The sequence below is a fragment of the Eschscholzia californica genome, unplaced genomic scaffold (assembly GCF_041429995.1).
Source record: "Eschscholzia californica isolate CP2 unplaced genomic scaffold, dmEscCali1.0.p SCAF_4, whole genome shotgun sequence".
In the NCBI taxonomy this organism is placed as follows: domain Eukaryota; kingdom Viridiplantae; phylum Streptophyta; class Magnoliopsida; order Ranunculales; family Papaveraceae; genus Eschscholzia; species Eschscholzia californica.
Genome location: NW_028238461.1, coordinates 4,495,459 through 4,518,144, shown reverse-complemented (window position 1 = coordinate 4,518,144; position 22,686 = coordinate 4,495,459). Strand labels below are relative to the sequence as shown.

Below are 22,686 nucleotides of genomic sequence, written 5' to 3'. Positions count from 1 at the left end.
TTTTGTTGTTCATCACTTAAGAAGAACCACTCGATTAATGTTACAGAAATCGGTGTAATCAAATCAGTTACAGCATAAGGCACCTTATCACTTCAGACAGGACAGTCTGAAATATGCTGCAGAACTCAGGTTGTCCCCTTAGATTATGTTTACATATTTTGGATTGTCTAATAGTGTGAACTGTTCAGATTTTTGGTACGAAAATTAAATATAAAAAAGGAATAGACAATCCAAGACTGTTACAAGAATCGCTTTGATAACATCGTTTTATGTACCATCTCAGACTACTATCAGTCTGTTACGACACTTCTCAACCACCGTCTTTTTCAAACCTCAGATGATGTGTTAGACTAGATGTGCTGATGGTGGTTAAGGTGCGGTGATGCTGGAAGTATGACGGTGGAGATACGGTGGTGGCAACGGAAGTATGGCAGTGGGGTAGTATTATGGAGGTACGGTGGTGGCAACGGAAGTATGGCAGTGGGGTAGTACTGCGGAGGTACGTTGGTGGCAATTGAAGTATCGGTTTGGTGGTTGAGGTGTGGTGATGGGTGTTGTCTGGTGGAAGTAGAGTAGTTGTTGTGGTGGTGGAGGTGATAGAGATATGGTGGTGCTCGCGGAGGCAGTGGCGGTAGATGTATGCTGGAAGTTTTGTTGTGATGGTGATTATCATAGTAGTAGTGTGGTGGAGGTGTTGTGGTGAAACTTAAGTAGATAAGAAGTAGATAGTCGGAGTAAGAAAAAGATAGTCAGCTTAATCGAAAAAGCAATTAAATTTGAACTTCAAAAGAAAATCAAATGAAGTCCTAAAAAATTTATCTTATCTTCTTACTTAAATAAAGCCAAAAATACTTCACATAGTCTCTCTCTCACACACACATATCAGTTTCTCTTCCTTTTGTCTATGACAAGGCAGCATATAAGGCAAAATAAACAAACTCATTAGATTAGTTTATCCTACAACTTCAGTATAAACACAAAAACATAATATTATACACAGAGATCAGGTTGCTAGTCTTCTTGATGGATGAAGTAAAAGAGAAACCCATCACAATCACAATGAATACTTGACTCGGAGAAAATGGAAAAAACAAAAATAACAACCCACACACATGTTCATGGCAGAGTACCTATCTAGAAAAGAGACCACCATCTTCTGTTACTGTTATTCCTCCTGTTGTGTCTTGATGACGACGAACTCCCCACGGATGAAGATGATACGTTAATTTGTTGTTGAAACTGTTGATGGGCAGAGCTAGAAAAGCGTCCTCCATTGCCATCACTTAATGGGTTTCTGAAACACAATACAAGAACAATACCTACTAGACTCATAACCGGAACTGCAGCAAGAAAACCCCACCTCCCTCTGTTTCTCTCCCTACCTGAAGAACTATCTCTGTCACAATCTATCTGCACTAACTCTCCCTGCTCAATTGTTTCATTTTCGTTACTCAATAACTCGCGAATAACATCTTGGGCTTCGTTGTCATTAGATATATTTGAGGAGCTGTCTTCGCTTGATTCGTCATATTGCTGGATCTCAGTAGTGGGGATTCTAGTCCGACCGCTCCTTTTGCCCTCTTCATAATCCTTATCATCTGTTGGAAGCTCATACCGACATACGGGGCATGAGTTCCGTGCATTTAGCCATGGCAGAATACAGGAAGGGTGATAGAGATGAGAGCATGGAAGTTGGTTGACTGTACTACCCATGGCTAGAGGATCCTTGCAAACTGCACAGATCAATCCATCATGCTTCTCATGTTCCTCATTTATGATTATCCGAGGAAGATTATCCACGAAAGATGTAGCCGCTGGTGGAGCTCCTCGTCTAGAATTATCAGTCTCTGCTAGTTGCTCAAGAAGTTGTTCGAAGCCACGGGCATCAAGATAATCACCTGAGTTTCCAATATAAGGAGATCCCTCTGATGGTTCCGAATTGGCAACAATATTGGAGACGCGGCTGATTCTACTTTCACGAAATGTCCAACGAATTGTTTCAACCGTGTTTTCCTCGACATTCATGTCTACCCATTCTCCATCTTCTTCGTCTTGATCGTCTGAGTACCATTGATTAATACCTGCGTTCATTGGGTCGATGTCAGTGTCACTGTCGAAGTTGTTATCATAATATGGTTGGGCAAAAGTTTCTCTCTCCATGAAATGGACGTCGACCGAAACATCTGAATCTCCACCATAAGGGCTAAAAGAAATAACATCACCGTCTAAGTTGATAGCTCCATACCCACCAATGCTCAAATTGGATTCGTTCTCCCCAAAAACAGAATCCGGATTTTCAAAACCCTCGCTTTCATTATCTGATACAGATCTCCACCATCTCCTGGATCCATTAGGAGTCGTCCGTGAACTCCTAGGCTGAAGCAAACTCCCAGCATTATCTCCAACAACTGATTGGGTCTCGTGCTCAGAAGCAGAAGCAGGAATATGAGTTTGATTCTGCCTCACCAGATTAATTAGATTCGAAAATCTCTGTGAGAAAAGATCCTCAATTGACTCAGAACTCCTGCTGCTCCTTGCTCTTCTTCCTCTGAGTCGCCTTCTCCTACGAGAATCCCTTATGGTTGTCTCAATATCTTCAAGAAATAACATTTTACAGTCTTCACATATGTTAATGGTTACTAAAGAATTCACTTCACTATCTGGTTCACAAATTCTTCTGCATAGTGAGCATTGTGCCTCTGGTATGTCAGCACCATTGTGTACTACAGAATTTATCTGCGTGAGTTCAACAGACTGGGAGGAGTCCTGGGAACTAGTTCGTGATTCTGCATCCATCTCGACCTGGTTGGAAGAATACTGACAGAAAAAAAAAACACGAGTCAAAATTATCAACAGAAAGGGGAGAAACACCGAAACACAAGAAATGGTTTTATCAAGTGGATGCTGCAATTACCTAAAAGGGTTCTGCTGACTGACCAAACAGTCAACTTACTCACCCTTTTCGAGATTAGCCAGCATAACAATAAATAACAAATGAATACCACGCTGTATTATTATGCATAGAAAAAACTTATAGCAGACTGCTGTTACGAAAAAAATAAAGTTGTAGTAGCAAGACCTACTCCATCGCCTCATTGTATATGACAAACCTAAAAAGATAAAGCATGCCACACGTGCACAAAGTAATCTTTTGAAAATATTTCCAACAATTTGTGACTTTTAAGTTTAATCTGTACTACCTATTACATGTAATATGGACAGAAGTAAAATGGGTCCTAAAATGCAGACTTAATCTAATGAGGTTGACCTTCAATTATTCCCCCCAGCCCCCACCCTCCCCCCTTCTGTTATCTGTCTGAAAAAACAACACGAACAACTGTTCAGTTCAAAAAGTCCTAAGTTGCTTCTCTTGTTCTCCTTCACCGAGATCATTTTGTTCTAAACATCAAAGAACCAATATAAAATCCCCATCCGCACCCCTATATCCTATAGTTCCTCAATTGAGCTTGTCCAGTAATGAATCAAAGGACAACCTATTCCTGTTTTTTACTACTTACAAACTATGTTCAGTCTCTTTTTGAAATTACAAACTTTTTCATGCAGCAAAAATCTCTCCTCCAACTGAAGCATACTCACCTCTAGTCAATGTTCTTCTCGACTAATTTCTTACCGTAATGTTTCAATAACTTCAAATCTCATTCTTTATAAGTTCAATTTTGCAAACATGTCGAAGGTAGGATTGCTACATTAAACACAGTACAACAAAAAAAAATTAAACCAAGGAATTAAATTTCAAAATATTTCGGTAGAAGTATTATTATTTTGTCAAGGAAATATATTTTGGTCGAAATGATCGAAATATTACTATTTTCATGCTTACCGAAACTGATTTCCACCAAACATTTGCAGGAGCAAAGATAACTTCAATCGGTGTCCAAAAAGATAACCAATTTCATAAAGAAATAAAGATACTAGTAAGTCTTTAACTACGGAGTGTGAGCTAAAGGAAGGCCAACTATTAGTCTATTGAGGTTACGTTGCTAAGCTTCTTAACTCCATAAAGAGCTGAAGTTTGAGTTTTATCTCCTATGGTTCATGGAGAAAAAGAACAGAAACGACCCATGTCAGAAATATTAATGCGCAAGGGACCTTCAAAAGCTGCCCTGTCTGCATATCGGCGGAAAGTTGTTAGTCTGGTATTTATACAAATACAACGACTCTAAGCATCTCTCAAGACATTTCGTCTGCGAAAATGTACGTTTAAAATTAATAAGCTACAACTTAGACAAGATCATTGTGCCAATGCAGAAATCTTATTCTAGTCTATTAATAAAAAATGTCAATTTCTGACTCTAATAGTCTCTTTTGTTTCAAATACTCGCTTGTCGGCAAATGGAAATCCAAAGAGCCGATGCTGAGATATTTACCAAGTAATTTTAAGAAGCAACCCCCTAGAGTAGGTAACCAAGATAACTAGGTTTACTTATTATCATATCTAACAAAGACATATTGTCGACTGATTCCGATTGCTCCCGAGCACTCAGATCAAGCAGGTAATCCCCAATTCGATTAACTCACAAAGATTAGGTTAAATTTTATGCTACAGAAATGACACTTGAATACACTATAAACTGAAAATTAGTTCAACAAAAGCCCTAAAATAACGAGATAAAATTGAAATCGAGCATATGAAAAAACTTTCAAGAGTTCAAAAGGTTACCAGAAAAGGGGGGGGGGGAAATCAGGATTTCCAGTTGCACTGACCGCCGACGTCTCAATCTGCCACAATTTACTCTCTATCCGTCAAACTACTAACAAATTAAGGGTTTTAAACCTAATTTGAGTCGATCAAGCTCAGGAAAGAAGTTAAAAAATTCGGGTTTCAGAGAAATTGCCGATCTATCTTTTGTTAGTACAATAGAATAAATTGTAATCCAAGGACGCAACCAAAAGGTCTCTTACTTACTAACTAGGGTTTCGAAACTAAGAATCAAGGGCCGCGGAACTCATCATACAGTAAGAATTAGGGTTGTTGAGAATGAAAACTTTGGAAATCATCAAACCAAAGAATTGATCAATATGATCTCATCCCTTTGCAAAATTACAAAAAGAAACTTTTTTCCCTTTATTTTTTAACTTTATCTTTTTCTCTCGGAAACATTTTCTTTTTATGTGCATTTCCACACCACAAAAAAGAGCACCATTTGGAATCTCTCCCCTATTTGTGATTACTAGCAGAATATTAGTAAAAGGGTTACTAGATGGAGACATAGGTGGACATTGGTAATGGTTTGGTGGACATTGGTAATGATTTGGTGGACATTGGTAATGGCTACAATATGTGGGGCATTTTTAGTTTGGGACATTTGAAATATCTTCCAATGTCCTAGTATTAGTTTGGTACATAAGGTCGCTGACATTGGAAGATTAGAAGATATCCTAATTTTACGGATATTTGAACTTATTTCAGTGTTTTTCCGACTATTTAGAGAGAATGTCTTCTAAAATATAGAGAGCATCTATAAAGATTTTATTAGAAAAGTAATAATAATAATAATAATAATAATAATAATAATAATAATAATAATAATAATAATAATTAATATTATTATCAGAGAAATTTAGTGTTGCCATCGTCGATGTTCTGCCAACGAATTTTCATTTCTTATACCTATTTTTTTCTCACATATCTCTTTTTTCTCTCATGCCCACCTTTTTTCTATTGTACCAAAAATATTTATCTTACATTGAAAATTAATAAATCACAATTGTTCGATAAATTAAATTCATATTTATGTTAACTTCCAGATTAGTCGTGTGAATGGAAAAATATTTGGTACAAGTTAGTAAACGTAGTAGAGTTAAATTTCTCGTGTTCTTACCATATTGATCTATACGATCAAAAGGACACTCTTAACATCTTTACCAGTTTCCTGTGGTAAAGTCATATCTCGACTCAGATTTCAGATCTTATATGCGAAAGAAGAGATATATAAGACATGTTAGAAACTAAATACAGAGGGATACATGCATTCAAACCAAACCCCTAACAATTTCAAAATTTCTGCAGAGATGGTATGCCTAGTGTCTTATTTTTGAGGTCCAAGTTCTAGAAAGTAGAGGTTAAGGATTCTCTCTTATCTTCTTCTGCTCAAAACAACCGTTACAAGGGACGAGTGGACTCCATAGGCATGGATGGTTCTGTCTTATTCATTAATTACTTCTCATTTTTGGGTAAAAATTCATTACTTACTTTTTATTTTTGGGTACCAATTCATTAATTACTCTCTACGAATGAGTTAAAGTTACTTACAAATTATGACTAATTTTGCCTATAAGTTGAGTTTGAGACTCTTATTTATCACATTCAAGGTTAAAGAAAAATGGGGTGTATCGTCATTGCTTGTATTTGAGGGTAGGGATTTAGGCAAGAAGATATAGAGAAAGGTATTGTTCATTTAAATCTATGTAAGCTTCATTTTCTTTGATGGATGTCACTTTCCACCTTTTTACATGCAATTGTTAGTACTTAGTAGTTGTGGTTAGCTTTTGATTCTATACTTTCTCTTATCCCCAAAGATGATGAGTAGTATAAGTAGTTTCTTTATATTTAGCTTTGTTACAATCAATCTATTTGTGTTTAAGTTAGGAAGTGTCTTTATTTTTTTGGGTGGTCTAAATCGTTTGTCTATCACCTAAGTAATCTGATTGACCATTAGATGTTATGTTGTTTTTACCTCTTTGATGAGCTCAACTAGATCTTGTAGTTCAAAATTTGTCCACCAAATAAACTATTTTCAACATTTGATATTTTAGCTCTTAGCTCCAATTTTTTTTGCTGCAATCAAAGTTCCTTGGGTTATTTTTTATAGGGCTATTTTGTGCTATTTTGTGTTTGTTTTTATTTTACTTTTTGAGCATTTTTATAGGGTTGGATGACCCAAAAAATCAAGGCTATTTAAATTACTTTCTGAAGTCACTCTGAATTTCCCACGACTCTATCAAACATTTACAAACATCATTTCTTACTCACAAAAGTTGACTTTCTTACCCATTAGAAAAAATTGGATTTTCTTACTCAGCCTTTCTAACGTATCAAACGGACCCTAAAAAAAAAATGTTAAACCATTGTATGTATAATAAAGTAAATACACTTCCTATCCCTAAAAAAATATCACTGTTTTTGTGGCTATTTCAAATGTGACCTTAAGCCTAATATTTTTAACCTTTCCTAAAAACATTGGGGTAGTTCTATTTTGGAGCCCCTAAAGATGGCTAATTCCCTAGAATGGCCCATACAAATGATCAATTTCGGTTAGTCAAATTAAAAGTTGACTGTTTATTTTCTTTTATACCCTTCTTTTTAAGGTGTTTCTCTCATTTTTTTTCTGTTTTGACGGAAAAGGGTTGTCGACCGACCAAATGTTGGCGACCCATCACTAGAAAAAAAATAAAAAATTCTCCCTTTTCTTAGGCGACCACCACTCTCTCCCTTTCTTCACCCTCTCATCATCTTCTTCCTTTCTCCATCTCCTTTCGGTCTTTTTCCTTTCTTCACCCCCCCCCCCCCCCCCGTTCTTCGTTCTAGACACTACTGTTTCCACGAAGTCGGGATTCTCCTTTTATAGGAATATGGGATTCAATAGTCGAATTCAGAAGGTGGTTCATCTGGGACGACCACCCCAAATCTCATATTCGTCTAGGATTTAGGAAGACGGGCAAAATGAATCCAACATTCACCGATGCAGTAGTGTTTAGAGAGAATAGACAGGGGGGAAAGAGAAAATATGAAATAGAAGGTCTGACAGATAATAAAGAAAAAAAAATTATATCTCCTTATAATATATATTACTCGCCCAAAATAGCTCTCCAATAAACCGAGAGATAAGATAAAAGGGGCAACACTTTTAAAAAGAATGGCAAGAAGGGAAAGGAATAATCAAGTGTTAAAATTATCTGACATAAAAACTCAAAAAAGAGTTAGATTAGATTAGAAGCTAGTCATCTTTGTGGGGTTATTTCTTGTGACTTAGTTATCTTTAGGGGCCAAAATGAAATTAACCCCAATATCTAATATAGTATATCTTATTTCCTCTAAAGAAAAAAACCATTAGCAAAAATTCATCATTTTCCTCCGAGAAATTAAAACATTTATGTCTGAAACTCCGAGAAAAGGGTGAACCCCATTTCACCCCTAAGACTCAGGAGGTCAACCGACCCGGTTAAAACCCTTAAACCCTTTGAGGGTTTTTCTTACAGTGATAGTAGATAGACAGACCTTGAAGAAACTTTTTGGGTTTTCACTTTCTCTAAAGCTGTTCTATAATGCTTTAATTTCTAACTTTATTTTTATTAGAAAAGTTAGCTACTAAACCAAAAAACAAAATCTAGGTTTTGTTTTTTCATGCATTTATCTTGTTGTGGGTCTTCTCTGTTTTTCATCCAACTCACTTCTCCTCCTTGAGCATTTGTCTGATGTGACTGTGTGAGTGAGTTTCCTTCCAAAAATTAAAGTTGGGTATCCGTACAATTTCCAGGTGGATTTTTTTTTTATGATAACTTATTAGGAAAAGGGATGAGTTCCCATTTTTTGATTGAGATCCCAAAAACAACTGAAATTTCATTGATCTGCTTTTGTTTTAATCTTAATTTTATATAGAGAGAGAAGAGAAGAAAGAAGAAATTTCTTTCTTTATTTAGAAATGGGTAATCTTATTTTTTTATGTTTAGTACATTTTTCAAAGTGGTTTTTGTTTTTAGTTCCTAAATAGTGGTATAATGGCGGAAATGGGACAAAGGAGAAGTGCTAGAATCTCTGCATTAGAGGCATCAAAGGGTAATCAAGTTTCAGGGGACCCAGGAAGTGAAGAGAAATACATTGATAAAGCTAAACAGATTGTGGTGGCTGGACAAAGCTTGGAGATGTTTGGTAGGAAGAAGAGAAAGACTAGGAGAGTTGATGATGTGGTAGTTAATTCTGTTGCTATTGATTTTGAACAAGTAACTTTCTCTCTCTTGTTTTTTATTTTATATAATATATGCTAGAGTTTGTCCTTAATCTATTGTTGAGATTCTTGAAATAATTAGGATCTTAAGTACCCATGAGGTCGAAACTCAATACAGATAGATGATGGATCTTAGTGTTCAATGGTGTTTATATTTTAGTATTACTGTTTTATTGATGTTTGGGTTTTGTGTGTTTCTACAAGGGTTTGAGTTGATAGGAATTTTTAACAAAAATTTAAACAAACCCATTTCCCCCTTTAGATAGTCAAGTAACATTATAATAATGTAACCCACCAGTTTTAAATTCGCGATTTAGTTAGTTTCTCGATGTTGTTTGCTTAATACTTGATGGTATTTAGAAATGAATGTGTGAACCCAAGTTCAATTTGTTTTGAAGTATTAATAATTCATGACGATCCGTTAGTGTTTTAGGTTTTTTGCTCTTGAAAGATATCTAGCATCCATTATGTCAATATTACTTTCTATCTTGAATATACTTTCGATAGAATCCTTAAAGTTGAAATTTTCATTTGTTGTTGCTAGTATTGCTTGCTCACAAGCATAAGAGGGATTATGGTGTTTGATGTTAAGTTCTCATGTTTTTGAGTGTATTCTTATGTCATATTAATAGCTTAATTGTTATGTTACATCTGAATCTTTGGTGAACGGAGACATTTGGATAGTTTTTTAACTATCGAAGTATTGTCACTAATTAATGGTTTGAATTAGTTCCTGAGAGATATTAAATGATCTCTTTGAATTTACGCATTTGTGGATGGTATTTCGGCGATCCAATACTCTAAATTTGGCATACGGAGTCTCCTGCCTTAGTTTTTTTTTTTTTATAAATCTTTATGAAGTTAACTAATGTTTAAGATTTCAAGTTTTCTAAAGATTCAGTTGTCTAAGTCTAGGTATGTTTATAGTGCGTGTGTGTGAAGTGTCTACGAAAAGAGTACTCTTACCATGAGCAGTCCATATTTCAGGTAACATTGTATATAACAAATGACATAGATTAGGATTTAACGAAAGCTCTATTTTACTTGTATGAACATCGACTTTATATCTTATCTTGGGTCTTGTGGTATAGTCAATACCCAAAAATTAGTTTAGGAATTCTCAATCCAAGTACCTATCTAATGTCATCAACTGCAGGAACTTGACAGCACAGAAGATCAACCAAATGATTTTGGTATGCCCCATTTTCTCATTGAAGATGTGTAATTTAAATTTTTATTGTGGTGTTCGATCACTAATTTAGATCTTTCTATACCAGGTCAACCCTCGAGCGCACCATCTGCGCCGTTGAAGCTTCACAGACGAGCTTATGAAATAATTATTGACATACTGCAAAAGTGAGTTTCTGAATTCAGTATTTTATTTTACGATAAGCCAAGGTCTTGCTAACTTGAACATATGCAGAATCATCATGGGTTTTCTTCAACAAAAGTAGAAAGTAGATTTCACGGTCTTGAAAGCAAAGCATATTCATTTTCAATATCATATTGAATTTATTTGTGCTTTTGTTTTCTTTCTCATTTTCTAGGCGAGATAAGATGAATGTATTTGCTCAGCCAGTTGATCCAGAGGTTCGTCACAATTGTTACTTTTATAATTTTACTTAATAGTTCTTATTCTGATTGTTCAGTTCTTTCTAAACCTGCTATTTCTGATCCGATACATTTGGTTTAGGAGGTCGAGGACTACTATGATCTCATTGAAGAACCAATGGATTTTGGCACCATAAAGTCAAAGATTCGAGATGGAAAGTATAATACTCTAAAGGAATTTGAGGTTTATTCTCGTTCTCCCCCATTATTATCAATCTATATACTTTACTTTCAGAGTTTCAGTTATCATTAATGATATAAGAGAAAGCTTATAAATCATTTTCGTGTATTGTTCCTTTTGTACTTTGATTGTTAACCGTTTGCCTTTATTGTTACTATTATACAGTATGATGTAGGTTTGGTATCTGGAAATGCAATTCTATTTAATGGCCCGAGTACTTCATACTCTAAACTGGTATGATCATAAACTACTTGAAATAGTCGGAAGCATGTGTTAGTTAAGTTTCGAAGGAGATTTTCCCTACTTAATTAATAATTTACAATCTTTTATTTTTTCAGGGTCGAGCTATAGATAAACTGGCGACTAAGCTTTTTGATGGTGTGAAAGCTGATCCAGAAAACTACGAAGCAGTATTGTCGAATTTGAGGCCAAGGCCTGGCAGGAGACCAAAGTCTCACTCTACTTATGGGATACCTAACCACATGAACGACAATGTTGCTCTAATAGAAACAGGTAATTGTTCATCGAGTACCAACTCTAGAGTTCTCCTTGTCGACAGAAGAGATTATGTAATCTCTTATATATTTAAATATTAATTAAATGTACATCGTATTTCATACATGATTGCATGATTCAAGCGAGCCCCTGATAAAAGTGAAATATTGAATTCTTTCTCAGTTCATTTATTTCTTGACTAATTGATTTATTTGGAGTTTAAGTTCTTATTCTTTCTTAACAGGTACATTTTCTGCATCTTACGAAGAAGAATGTCGTCGAATATCAAGGCCTTCGACTGAATTTCGCAGTCCCAGTGAATGTTTAGCTTCAGTAGTTTATGAGAGTTCGAAACAACTTGTGAATGTAAGTACTCTCTCTCTCCCTTTATATATATATATATGTCATTCATATGTCTAGTCTTTAGTACTTTTCACTCTGCTCGGTCGTCCTAAGAATCGTTCATGGCGGATATTATAATATTATAATTGGAGAAATAAGGTTGTTGGTAAGTTTACTTTGGTGCCATGATACCGATTTACAGTTTGAGCAATGAAGCTGATTAAATTTGTCATTTGAGTACTAAGAATGCATTTTTACGTCAATTTTTTGAACTATCTCGGGTATGTATTTTGAAGTTTCGAACCATTAGAAATATGGTAAGTTTGGGACCAAAACTGATAGTCATTGTTGATCCTACTATCTATCAGTAAATTGACAACCAAAACTTTATTTATTGCTTCTTATTCTATTGTTCTTTCTCATGGTTTAGCAGAGCAACACTGGCATTGGTTATACTGAGAGTTTGATGCGATTCGTGAAAGATCTGGGACCTGTAGCTCAAAGGATTGCGAGAAAGAAGTTAACTGAGTTTCAGATTCAAGGTCCAAACTCTCAAATTGGGTCAACATATGCTCAAGGAAGACCAAACCCTCGAAACAGCATCACCAATTTTCCATCTCAGGATTTCGTCAACACTTATCGCTCTCAAACTGCATCAGATCCTTCAAGGAGTTCCATAAATATCCTGCCTTCTCAAACTACCCTTAACAACTTTTCTTCATTGCCTACTTTATCGAATGCTCCAAATGAAGTCATTAATGTTGCACCGTCTCAGAATCTCGTCTTTAACTTTTCTGGCCTAAATACCGTCCTGGCCAACACTGGTCGACAATTGGATTCTCGGGGTGCATTCAGAGGAGAAACTAGCCATCAGAATCACAGTTCAGAACTTCAAATGGGCTCCGGTATCCCCATTTCCAGTAATGGATATTACTCGTCCGCCAACTCCGGTAAGTACAGTACTTACTGTCCATTACCTGAATTGGCTTTAAAACATACCTGCATTTGACATTCTTGAGTACATATATAGAAAAATTAGATTCAGGTGTCGTCTCTATTACATTTAGAAGCCATGCTATGTTGTGTTCAAAATACGGCTTGACCTTTCAGCTCTTTAAGTGATGTTAACCCTCGTTCTTTTGGTGCAGATTCTCGAGAAATCACCCGACCGGGTTCTAACTACCAAGTGAGCCCAGTCCCTAGATGGACCCATCCGGGCCCGGTTATGCAACCTTCTGGCATCGAACAAACTCAAACTAAGGCTGCATCTTTGCCTACATATGGAGGCAGTACAGCACTCTTAAATCAAATAATGGGATGGAACCGCTCAGACATGGTTTCAAGTTCTTTTGGAGGACAGAATCTCCCGGCGACTGGCCCGGGAACGGTTAATTCAGTTGAGGCAAATTCTTTCCTGTCATGGAGACAAGCAAATATGGGCTCATCCTCAAGTAACAGAGATATGGGTCAACCAGACCTAGTATATGGAACCAGTTCGAACTGGAACCAACCGAACTCTACTTCACTGATTCTAGGTAAAGAGAATCAAGGCATGGGTGCTTCGGGTGTCAATTTCGAGATCAACACAACTCACGGAGGCCGAGCTACGGTTCCTGCTCATGTTTCAGTTCCAACTCCGGGTTTACCAAGGAACCAACAAAATATGGTCCCCGGACAAGATTTTATAGATACATCTTACTTTTGGAGGCATCAAACTGAGGTGAATTCATTCGACCAGAACGGAAGTTTCCAATCAGAAGAACCAGAGTTAGCTCCTGTTCCCGAGACACTACTTGTTGGGCAAATGGGATTCTGTGGGATGGGTTCGACGAATGCCGCTTACCAAACTGGTCTGAGTAATCTTGCGTCTATTGATGGTCTTCAACAACCAGATTTGGCTCTGCAGCTGTGAATATGATTTTGGTGAAAATATATGAACTCAAAATTCTAAAAACAGAGTAAAAAAATATAGTTAGTAAAGTAATTTTAATGTTACCTCTGTTGATTATTAGTCATTGGAAAAATTGAAGGGGTGTTTTAATTTAAAGATAAAATTTTATTTAGTCATCTTCTTGTTGGTGTTGAAATTTGTTATTTCCTTTATTTTAATAGTTTATAGTTGTTCAAAGTAATGGTTTGAGCTTCCAGAATGTGTCTCTACGGAAGACCAGAGTTCGAATCATACTGTTTCAAAAGAAAATGTGGTAACTATTATCAATTGTTGCAGTAATATGTAGAAGAGAGCCTTATTGTGGAAGGCTAGCCGAAGTTGGTATAGTAATTCTCCTGCAAGTAGTACTAAATTTTTTTTTCAAGGTGCCTTATGTAGGGTCTCAATTTTCAACTCGGCTTAATACCTCCTCAATGTTTGGGTCGGCCCTGTATATTTTATTCAACATTCTAATTTAGTTTCAAAACTAGAGTCCTTTCAGTCAAATTTAACAATCAATGTTTGGGTCGGTCATGTATATTTATTTAACATTCTAGTTTGGCCTTCAAACCTAGAATTCTGTTAGTCAAATTTAACAATCAATATTTTCTTTTCTTTTTTACCCTTTTCCTTAAAAACTAATTCTCTCTTGTCTTTCCTGCCTCCGTAATTGGTGGAACGAGAAAGTTGCTGGCAACGACCAACCTGCATAGTTGGATGACCTTCAACGTCTTTTTATTTCTTTCTCTTCTTCTTCCCTCTCCTTTTTATAAAGCTTATTTTGATAAAGACACTTTGGGCAAGTATCTTTTGTGTTTGTAGATAGCCAAACCAAATCAAGCTGCTGATCGACTTGGCAAGACCTCCACCAGATTAATAGGTTAACTCAGTCACTGGTGCAATCTAAATACTCTGTAAATCCCAACTACAATGATGTAATCACTAATATTGAAGTAAAACAACTCCTCCCTGTAAATTTTGAAGTACAACAACTCTTCAAAAACACTAAACTTAGACCCCTTAAAGTTGCTATTTGGTCATGTGGCACACGGAAATGAAATGTGATTACTAAGAAATAAAAAAATTAAAATATGATTCCTAGTGTTTGTAATACTCATTAGATTGATTAGTTTGATCGGGAATAATTTGTTAGATTTTGATTTTGTTTGATGGTTCATTCACATGTAACAAACAATATTTGGGATGTAATTTTTCTTTAACTGTATTTTATTGTCACACGCCAAACATAACCTTAAGACTAGGGTACAAATTTTGAGTGGAAAAAAATTTGCTTCCTTGAGTTTCCACCTAGCCATTTCTTATTCACATCGTCAAGAGTCGTCAGAAAATTGCCGTTACCGGGTAAATTGCCATTACCGGCTATCCTTAATTTTTTCAAACCTCTACTCCCTTTATATAATTATTTATCCATCTATCTATCTTTATCTTCCCTGTTCTAGTAAAGGTCCACAAGAGTTTTTGAAGGTTTTAGCCGCGGGATTCGCCTGTAACCTCCCCTTAGATTCATATGAGACTAACGAGATTCCGACGAAAGAAGTGTTCTTTTCTTTTTTGCTCGTCAAAAGAGAGAGAGAGAAAAAAGGTTCTTGAGGAGCAATTCGAGATTCAACGAAGTATGTCTTAAAACCGTTCAGAATACCAACCAAACCAATGATGCTCCAAGTATCTCCTAAAACTCTGTTCAAAATACTAAGTCCCGACGGTACCCTCACTTTATCGTTATTATCGTTATTATTATAGACACCGCTACACATAGTTCAGCCGTAATCACTATCTTGCGACAGTTCACACCTGCAGCCGTCACCACTATTTTGCGACATTCATAGCCACCATCTTGCAACAGTTTACTGCTGCAGTTGTCACCACCATCCTGCGACAGTTTACTGCTGCAGCCGCGCCACTATCTTGCGACAGTCGTCCCCGCCATCTTGGGGCGTTCATTGCCACCATCTTGCCACAGTTTACACCTGCAGTCGTCCCCACCATCTTGAGACAGTCGTCCCCACCATCTTGGTGGCAGTTTACAGCTGGAACGCAACATCTAAAATATTTAATGCGACAGAATCATACAGTCAGCTAATTACTTTTGAAGCTTTCTTCTCATTAGCAACTCCAGTTACCTTTCTAGGTCACAAAAGTCAAAAAAACACATGAATAAAATATAGAAAAAAAATATACAAGAAAACTGAACTAGGTTTTATTAGTAGTTCCCCTCCTCAAGAAACCCCATTTTACAAGGCATGCAAGTACATAAAATAACATATAAATATCTATTAAAACATGACAAACTCATTAAACTACTACTAAACTGCACAAAAGATACCTAAGTATTAGAAAAACCAGTTTGATTGTACTTGGAAACCCACAAATAACACAACAAGTGAGTATTTTTTACTAAATAATTCAGAGTTTCAGATCACATTCAGTTCAGTATATAAACTAATCAAATTGAAATTGAATTTTTTTTATATAGCTTTTTGTTAAGAATAAGGAAGTGGTACTGATATTGTGGTATTTCAAGGTTTGGGTATATGGAACCCTAAAATTGAAGTCACTAGCTCATTGGCTCCTTGAGTGGTTAGGATGATATATCCAAGATTTCTGCTCCCACCTGAAAATCTTCTACTGACAAGAGTTCTAACTAGGGTTTAACACCATTAACTAGTTAGCTTCCCTGCAAATATAGTACACTTTTCTTGGTAAAAACTAAAAATTCAAAGAATCTCAAATCTGAGAATATAGATAATCAAATTCTTAAACAAATAAAACCCTAATTCTAATAGAAGGTTGATAATACAAATAATTATCATAAGTGGGGTTAAGGGATATCACCTAGGCAAATATTACCTTGAAAATATAAAGAAACAACGGACGGAAATATATTGGGAATAGGTAATACCACAAAACTCGCTCGTCTGGGTAAGCCTTTGCCTCTTGGCGATTGTAATTAGCACCGTTTGTGTGGTTCAATCATCTCAGATAGAGAACTTGAAGCGGTTCTAAACCTATTCGATCAAATGGAATATTTAAGAGATTCCTATATTATCAATAAAGTAATTAACTATAGAACGCAAGCTTAGATAATTAAGTGAAAAAGGGAAACAGATAGAGGAGCTCCCTTCAGTCCAAGCATAGAGGTAAAAGGATGGAATTTATCTCCCGTATCATTCACGCAGTCACAGTAGCAAATGTACTCCCCAGTGTCTACTTTGTGTTTGGATGAATGAGTCGGCAGATAATTCAAACCCTTGAAACCTCCGTGAGTGGACTGAAGAAAGCTCTTTTAAACAATTTCTCTATTTAACCGAAAAGGGAAATATTGAGCAACAAACTTCATGAAATATGAGACTCCAACGACAATCAATGAATCCAATTTATCCACCCTGTGAAAATGAAAAGAGGTAGATTAAAGTCACCAGATAATTGAAACAAACAAACAATTCATTCATGAATAAGATTAGTAGATCAACCAATATACTAACAAATTAAAGCAAGTTACTCCATGATCTTTAATAGTTTTATTGCTTAACTAGTTTACTCAAAAGAGTGACAGCTTTTCAACTACAAATAAGAACTAGGGTTTATCATTCGCTAGCTCTACCCACAGGAAAACGTAAACATACGTCGCTTATTTAATATGACGGAGCCTTTACTCTTGTGTATAGAAGAAAAGAATGCTAATGTGAAATCCGGGTTGCAGAAAACAACTTCTCAGTTTTGCATATAATCTATCCTCCAAATCAACCTCACCTTGTGACTAGAAAGAAAATTTTGAGTCCATCTATCTCTGCCCCAAGTAAATAATCCCAAGCTATCATGCAGAGAGCTAGCCAAAAGTTCTTAGTTGTTTCATCCACCAAAGCCTAAAAATATCTTGATAAAACCCCATTAGATCTAGTAAAATTTAATTCTTTTCTACCTATATTTGGGTCTCATTCACCATTTCTTGATTTGGGGTCTCAATCACTATCTTCTCCATGTAATGAAAACTAGAAGAACCCTAAAATTGAAGTCACTAGCTCATTGGTTGATTTACCCCAAAAAGGTTCTTAAGGTAGTACTGAAGTAATGGACTAAATGGCATAGTTATCCAAATTTTTAATACTTTGTCTTGGATAGATTGGTGTAACTCAACCAAGGAGTTAAATTTGAAATATTTCGGAAAAAATAATCGAAATATTATTTCCTTACCTATGGAAATATCTATAACATTTGTAACACTTAATTCATATAAGAAAACCTTTTAGCTTATCCTTTTAAAGATATTATTATGGGAAAGAACTCAAGTATAAAAGAAACATTTGCAAAACAAAAAAATTCAATCTACCACAACACTCTTCCACAATAAAAGACAACTTTGTCAACTTGGCAAGAAATATAGAAATACACATGTAATACTTAAACCTTGTCATTGGAAACGATGAGACTCGAACCCTGATCTCGCAATGGAGAGACACATATGTTATACCGCAACTAAAGCCGAATTCAAATGAAAAGTGGGGTTTTGTCATCTGAAGAGAACAAACAGATCAAAATCATCTGCTAACAAAATGGCCAGCAAAGTGAGAGAAATGATCAAAACCCTCAAATCATATGAAGCTAGCTAAGAATCTAAGATTACTGTTCATAAAATGGGTTTCTATGTGTAGAGATCTATTGCAAAAAAAATCTCATAAAGATGAAGACCAGTATAATGACCACTCATCTATAAAAACTAAGAAAATTATATATGTAATTAGTTCAAGATCAAGGTTCATTTTCTGTTACTCAAAAGTGTAAGATAAAAAATAGAAAAAGATTTAAAAAAAAAACAACATCCAAGTGGCTAGAAGAAACTTAAAAAGATGTACAAGCTGTACTTGAAGGAGGAGAATGGAGTAGTAGTAGCTAATACCTTGAGAGTTGAACATGGGTAAGGTTCCACTTGTAGAAACCCTAAAGATCTTTCTCTCACTATTTACAAACTTTAATAAGAGCCCTAATTCCAATTTTTTCATTTCCATTTCAAGTCACCACCTGCCTTAGAGAATAAAACCCCAACTATCTGATTTAGAAATAAAAAAACTAAAATAAGCAGGACTTGCATAAATCACGGAACATAAAGATTTATAAACACAGAATGAGAGAGAAGGTGGATGAGTAGTCACTTTCGACATGAAAGTCAGGTAGTAGTACCATAAATAAAGAGAGAGAGACTGTATAAGAAAGATTTCACCAAATCTATCTAGCAACAGAGAGATATATAGAGAGAGAGAGAGAGTGGGTGTGGGTGGGTTTATTATTAGCTGCTAGGTTTCCTTGGACATACATACTATAGTAGTATTATTTTGATCAGGTGATGGATGGATGATTCAGTAAGAATTAAGATGGAGATTGTAATGGGGGTTACTTTAAGGATTCGATGCACATGCTATTTCATAGTCGTAGTGATGATCAGACATTTTTTTCTTCTTTTGCTTATTTGAAGCACTTGAGAACACAGTAGTACTGATTTTGTTTGTAGATTCCATGGATTATTAATACCCTCTCTGTTCCCCCCACCTTCTCTGTCTGACTCTCTCTCTCTCTCTCTCTTCCCCCACCTGTCTGACTCTCTCTCTCTCTCTTCCCCCACCTGTCTGACTCTCTCTCTCTCTCTCTTCAATGAGTTGAGGTATTGACTACCAGTCCATTACCTGTCCTCTCCGATCTCTACTGTCTCTAATGGCAGACCTTTATATTATGGGAGATGCTAGAGTGGCCAGCCCGGTGCCCAAAAGGATGTCCAACTGACGTTTAATCACTAAAACACATAGTTTTTTCAAAGTTTAACTACGGCGGAGACCGCTTTTGTTTCGACAAAATTTGGACATTGTAGCTGGGCACTTTATCATTTCCTTTATATCATGGGCGTAGAACTTTTTCTTTCATTTTTTTTCTTCCAAAAATGCTACTTTCACAAACAAAAATGCTAGAAGGCCTGAAAAAATGATCCAATCACATAGCCAGCTCTCACTTTTTTCTTTTTTTTTGAGAATTCGACTACGATCTACGTTAGTCGTAACAAGACATTGATACATCATGAAGATGTAATAAACACGATAAGCGCTTAATTTTAAATCAAGAATGAAAGAGGCCTAAAGCCGACAACAAATAGGCTTAAAGCCCGACAACTTATTACATAATTTACTTTATTAATAGCCTAAATTACATGGGTTAAATCTTGATGACAAACTGCTTCCACCGAGACTCGATCCCATAACTTCATGGACTTAAGAGGGGTGTCCAACCATTGCACAAAAAACTGACGGACGCAACCAGCTTCATTAAACGACCTCCGATAAGAGAGATTCGTCCGTCCACTAGTAGTCGGATACGTCCATTTTTGATCTGTCGTCAAACATTTTTTCAACCGGCTAATTAACATCATTGGTTCAAACCAGCTTTTGACAAAATTTAGGTAGGAATGATGCAGGTTAAAAGAAATTGGATTTGGGTGTTGAAGATTTTGACCGTCCAGATTTTATCTAACTTCTAAAGGGAACTTGTCACATTATTTCCGTATACAATTCGGCAAGTAGCCCTTTCGATCTCTGTTCGTGAATCTCATGGCAATGAGCATAAGTATTGGTATCATTCTAGAAAATATACGAGTACATTAGTTAAAAGATTTTTTTCTCAAAAAAAAAATGGTTAAAAGATTTCAGTACATTTCTAAATCATTAGTACAAAATATTGGATAGATATTTAAAGACGTTGAATTTGTAGGTAAAATATGTTGTAAAAATTATTTAAAGATTTTAAGTTATTGAAAAGAAAATGAAGTTGATGAGTTTACAGGGTAATTCGATAATTTTGTGAATATAGCAAGAGCATCTCCAACTTTAAAACAACACAAAAATAAATCTTCACCAAAAAATTCGGTGTCTTTGCAAAAAGAACTCCATCCCTGAATCCGCTAAATCACTATTCATCCCTCAAAGTTACTTTTTAACTATTTTCATCATGTTTAATTTAGAGGTGAACATCGGTTGGATAACTGACTTTTTGAGCCTATCCATCATCCGATCTAAAGGGTTCGGTAATTGTAAATATCAATCCGAACATGATTTGGTTTTGTTACCGAACCAAACTATGCATGAACGGTTTGGATCGGTTATGTAACCGAACCAAAGGTCAAAAATTTTCCAATAACAAAATTCCGAGTTTTCAACTTTAACACTTACTACTATTAGAACGTTCTAAAAATTAGTATTATCTCACAACCCATTAAGTCTACATTTACGTGATTAATTCGACATAATTTATCAACATTCGAGGAAGATAAACAAACGATAAACAGTTGAATCTCCACCTTCCATCATGTCCAATCATATATTCCTACATATATAATATATAAAAGATAATAACAAGTGGTTTGATTCGGTTATCCGTCAAACAAATCCATAGACCGAACCAAACCACTCGGTTTTGACATTTTTGTATTCAAATCAATCTCGATAACAATTGGATCTAGACCGTTGAGAGATGAATATCACAACCGCCACATCAGCTGAGAACTTTCTTTTGTCAAAATCCTTTGTAACTCTAGGATCTCTCTTATCAATTAATGATAATATATTCTTAGGAAAATAATATCACATTAGTAAATTTAATTTAAACTAAAAAATAGAACAAAATATAATAGTTTATCAAAATAGTAATCGCCATCTGAGCAAATCATATCATATAACACTGAGGGATCTTGGGAGAAAAATAAAGAAAAAGAAAGGTTTTGAGACGCCAGGAGGAGTTATTGCATTAACACAAGGATTTCCAAAATTCTAAGAGCAACTCCATTGATCTCGACCTCCATCATTACCAGGGCCGTGCCTGAGAATTTAGGGGCCCCGTGCCAAATTCGAATCTGGGCCTTTTAATGAGACAAAAAAATTACAAACAAAATCTGAACAATGTATAGTTTCTTTGTTATAGGTGTGTTTTTTTTGTACAAGATATAGTTTAGAACCTAAAAGCGAATTTTTATGTAGTATGTCTTGTATGACGATTTTGTACATATATATTTACATGTTTTCGAAGTTTTTACAATTTTTAGATATCTATTTCTAAACACACTTCGAAAAATCCCCCCAAATAATAATATGTTAAAATGAAGCGTAAGAGAGTAGAAAGAAATAGTTAATTAGCAATTGTACCATTGACATGTTAAAATGAAGTGTAATAGCAAAAGAATTTGCAGGGAGCTAGTTTTGAACCCCCGTCACCTTGGTGGAATTAAAAACCCCATACCATCTCGGCCAAGAGGCTTTAATGTTATGAAATGTATCTTAATTTTTATATACTTTAATTGTTGGAAATTATCAAGAATGGGCCCTTATAGGTTGGGGGCCCTGTGCGAGCGCCCTGCCCGCACGGGCCCAAACACGGCCCTGATCATTACTATCATGTTCTTAGTCACAATAGATTCTAGAGTAAAATGGATCTATTAAAACTAGGGTTTTCAATAGTCAAGAAAAGAGCTACACGAACAACTAAGTTTATTTTTTCGTGTTTCATATATAAAACGTCAGAGGTAAATTCTTCGATTGAAGTTGTAATTTGAATTTATTTATTTTCTTTCACAAAGACGTTAGCCAAAAGAGATCTATGAGCAGCGATGAAAAACCTAGTTTTCTACAAAATAAAAAATGCTCTCAAATATCTATGAAATTAAAATGTCTATATGAGGAGAAAATTGATTAGGATTTCAAGCCAATTTCATGGGTAAAATATAACCATACATTTATCAAGACATTAAGTCCCGGTATCCATAATCAACTCATTTAAATTGACCCCCTCCAAATTAACAAGGTTCCAAATTTTCAAATTAGTTTCTTCTCATTTCTCCACCATCTTAGACATTTATTTATATTTTTTGTTGAACTATCTTAGACATTTATTAGTCTCACTTGCTTTTCCTATCGTGTTTATCTCTTTTTTTATGTCTTCTTTCTTTTGGTAGGGCTCTTCTGAGTTATCCCATTAGCTAGTATAAAATTAAGATATCAAATTAGTAAACAATGATCTCATAAAAAAACGAATAATAATAATTAGTAAACAATAATCGAACGACCCAATTCAATGTAATTATTCGGTATACTTGTAACACAAGTCCATACCAT

At 35.5% G+C, this 22,686-nt stretch overlaps 2 protein-coding genes across 10 annotated transcripts; one reads left to right on the top strand and one right to left on the bottom strand.

The window, feature by feature from the left end:
- Positions 1 to 799: 799 nt before the first annotated feature.
- Positions 800 to 5,264, bottom strand: LOC147541809 (uncharacterized). Of its 5 annotated transcripts, none has more exons than XM_086672940.1 (4): positions 4,682 to 5,180; positions 3,842 to 4,128; positions 3,598 to 3,703; positions 800 to 2,817 (listed from the first exon to the last, which is right to left on the bottom strand). In XM_086672940.1, exon 4 carries the CDS (start codon positions 2,794 to 2,796, stop codon positions 1,135 to 1,137), a length of 1,662 nt encoding a protein of 553 aa, XP_086529066.1. In that variant the 5' UTR covers positions 2,797 to 2,817; positions 3,598 to 3,703; positions 3,842 to 4,128; positions 4,682 to 5,180; the 3' UTR covers positions 800 to 1,134. The 5 variants fall into 5 exon arrangements, with proteins under 5 accessions (XP_086529066.1, XP_086529068.1, XP_086529065.1 ...); XM_086672942.1 differs by having other exon boundaries at positions 3,632 to 3,703; positions 4,682 to 5,150; XM_086672939.1 differs by lacking the exon at positions 3,842 to 4,128 and having other exon boundaries at positions 4,682 to 5,202.
- An 894-nt stretch (positions 5,265 to 6,158) lies between these two features.
- Positions 6,159 to 13,662, top strand: LOC147541808 (uncharacterized). 5 transcript variants are annotated; one of them, XM_086634673.1, is made up of 11 exons: positions 6,159 to 6,408; positions 8,722 to 8,961; positions 10,123 to 10,159; positions 10,244 to 10,322; positions 10,514 to 10,556; positions 10,660 to 10,761; positions 10,924 to 10,992; positions 11,097 to 11,271; positions 11,498 to 11,619; positions 12,029 to 12,545; positions 12,744 to 13,662. In XM_086634673.1, exons 2-11 carry the CDS (start codon positions 8,740 to 8,742, stop codon positions 13,505 to 13,507), a joined length of 2,130 nt encoding a protein of 709 aa, XP_086490799.1. In that variant the 5' UTR covers positions 6,159 to 6,408; positions 8,722 to 8,739; the 3' UTR covers positions 13,508 to 13,662. The 5 variants fall into 5 exon arrangements, with proteins under 5 accessions (XP_086490799.1, XP_086490797.1, XP_086490802.1 ...); XM_086634671.1 differs by having other exon boundaries at positions 6,224 to 6,408; positions 12,026 to 12,545; XM_086634674.1 differs by lacking the exon at positions 6,159 to 6,408 and adding an exon at positions 8,165 to 8,446.
- The last annotated feature ends 9,024 nt before the right edge of the window (positions 13,663 to 22,686 follow it).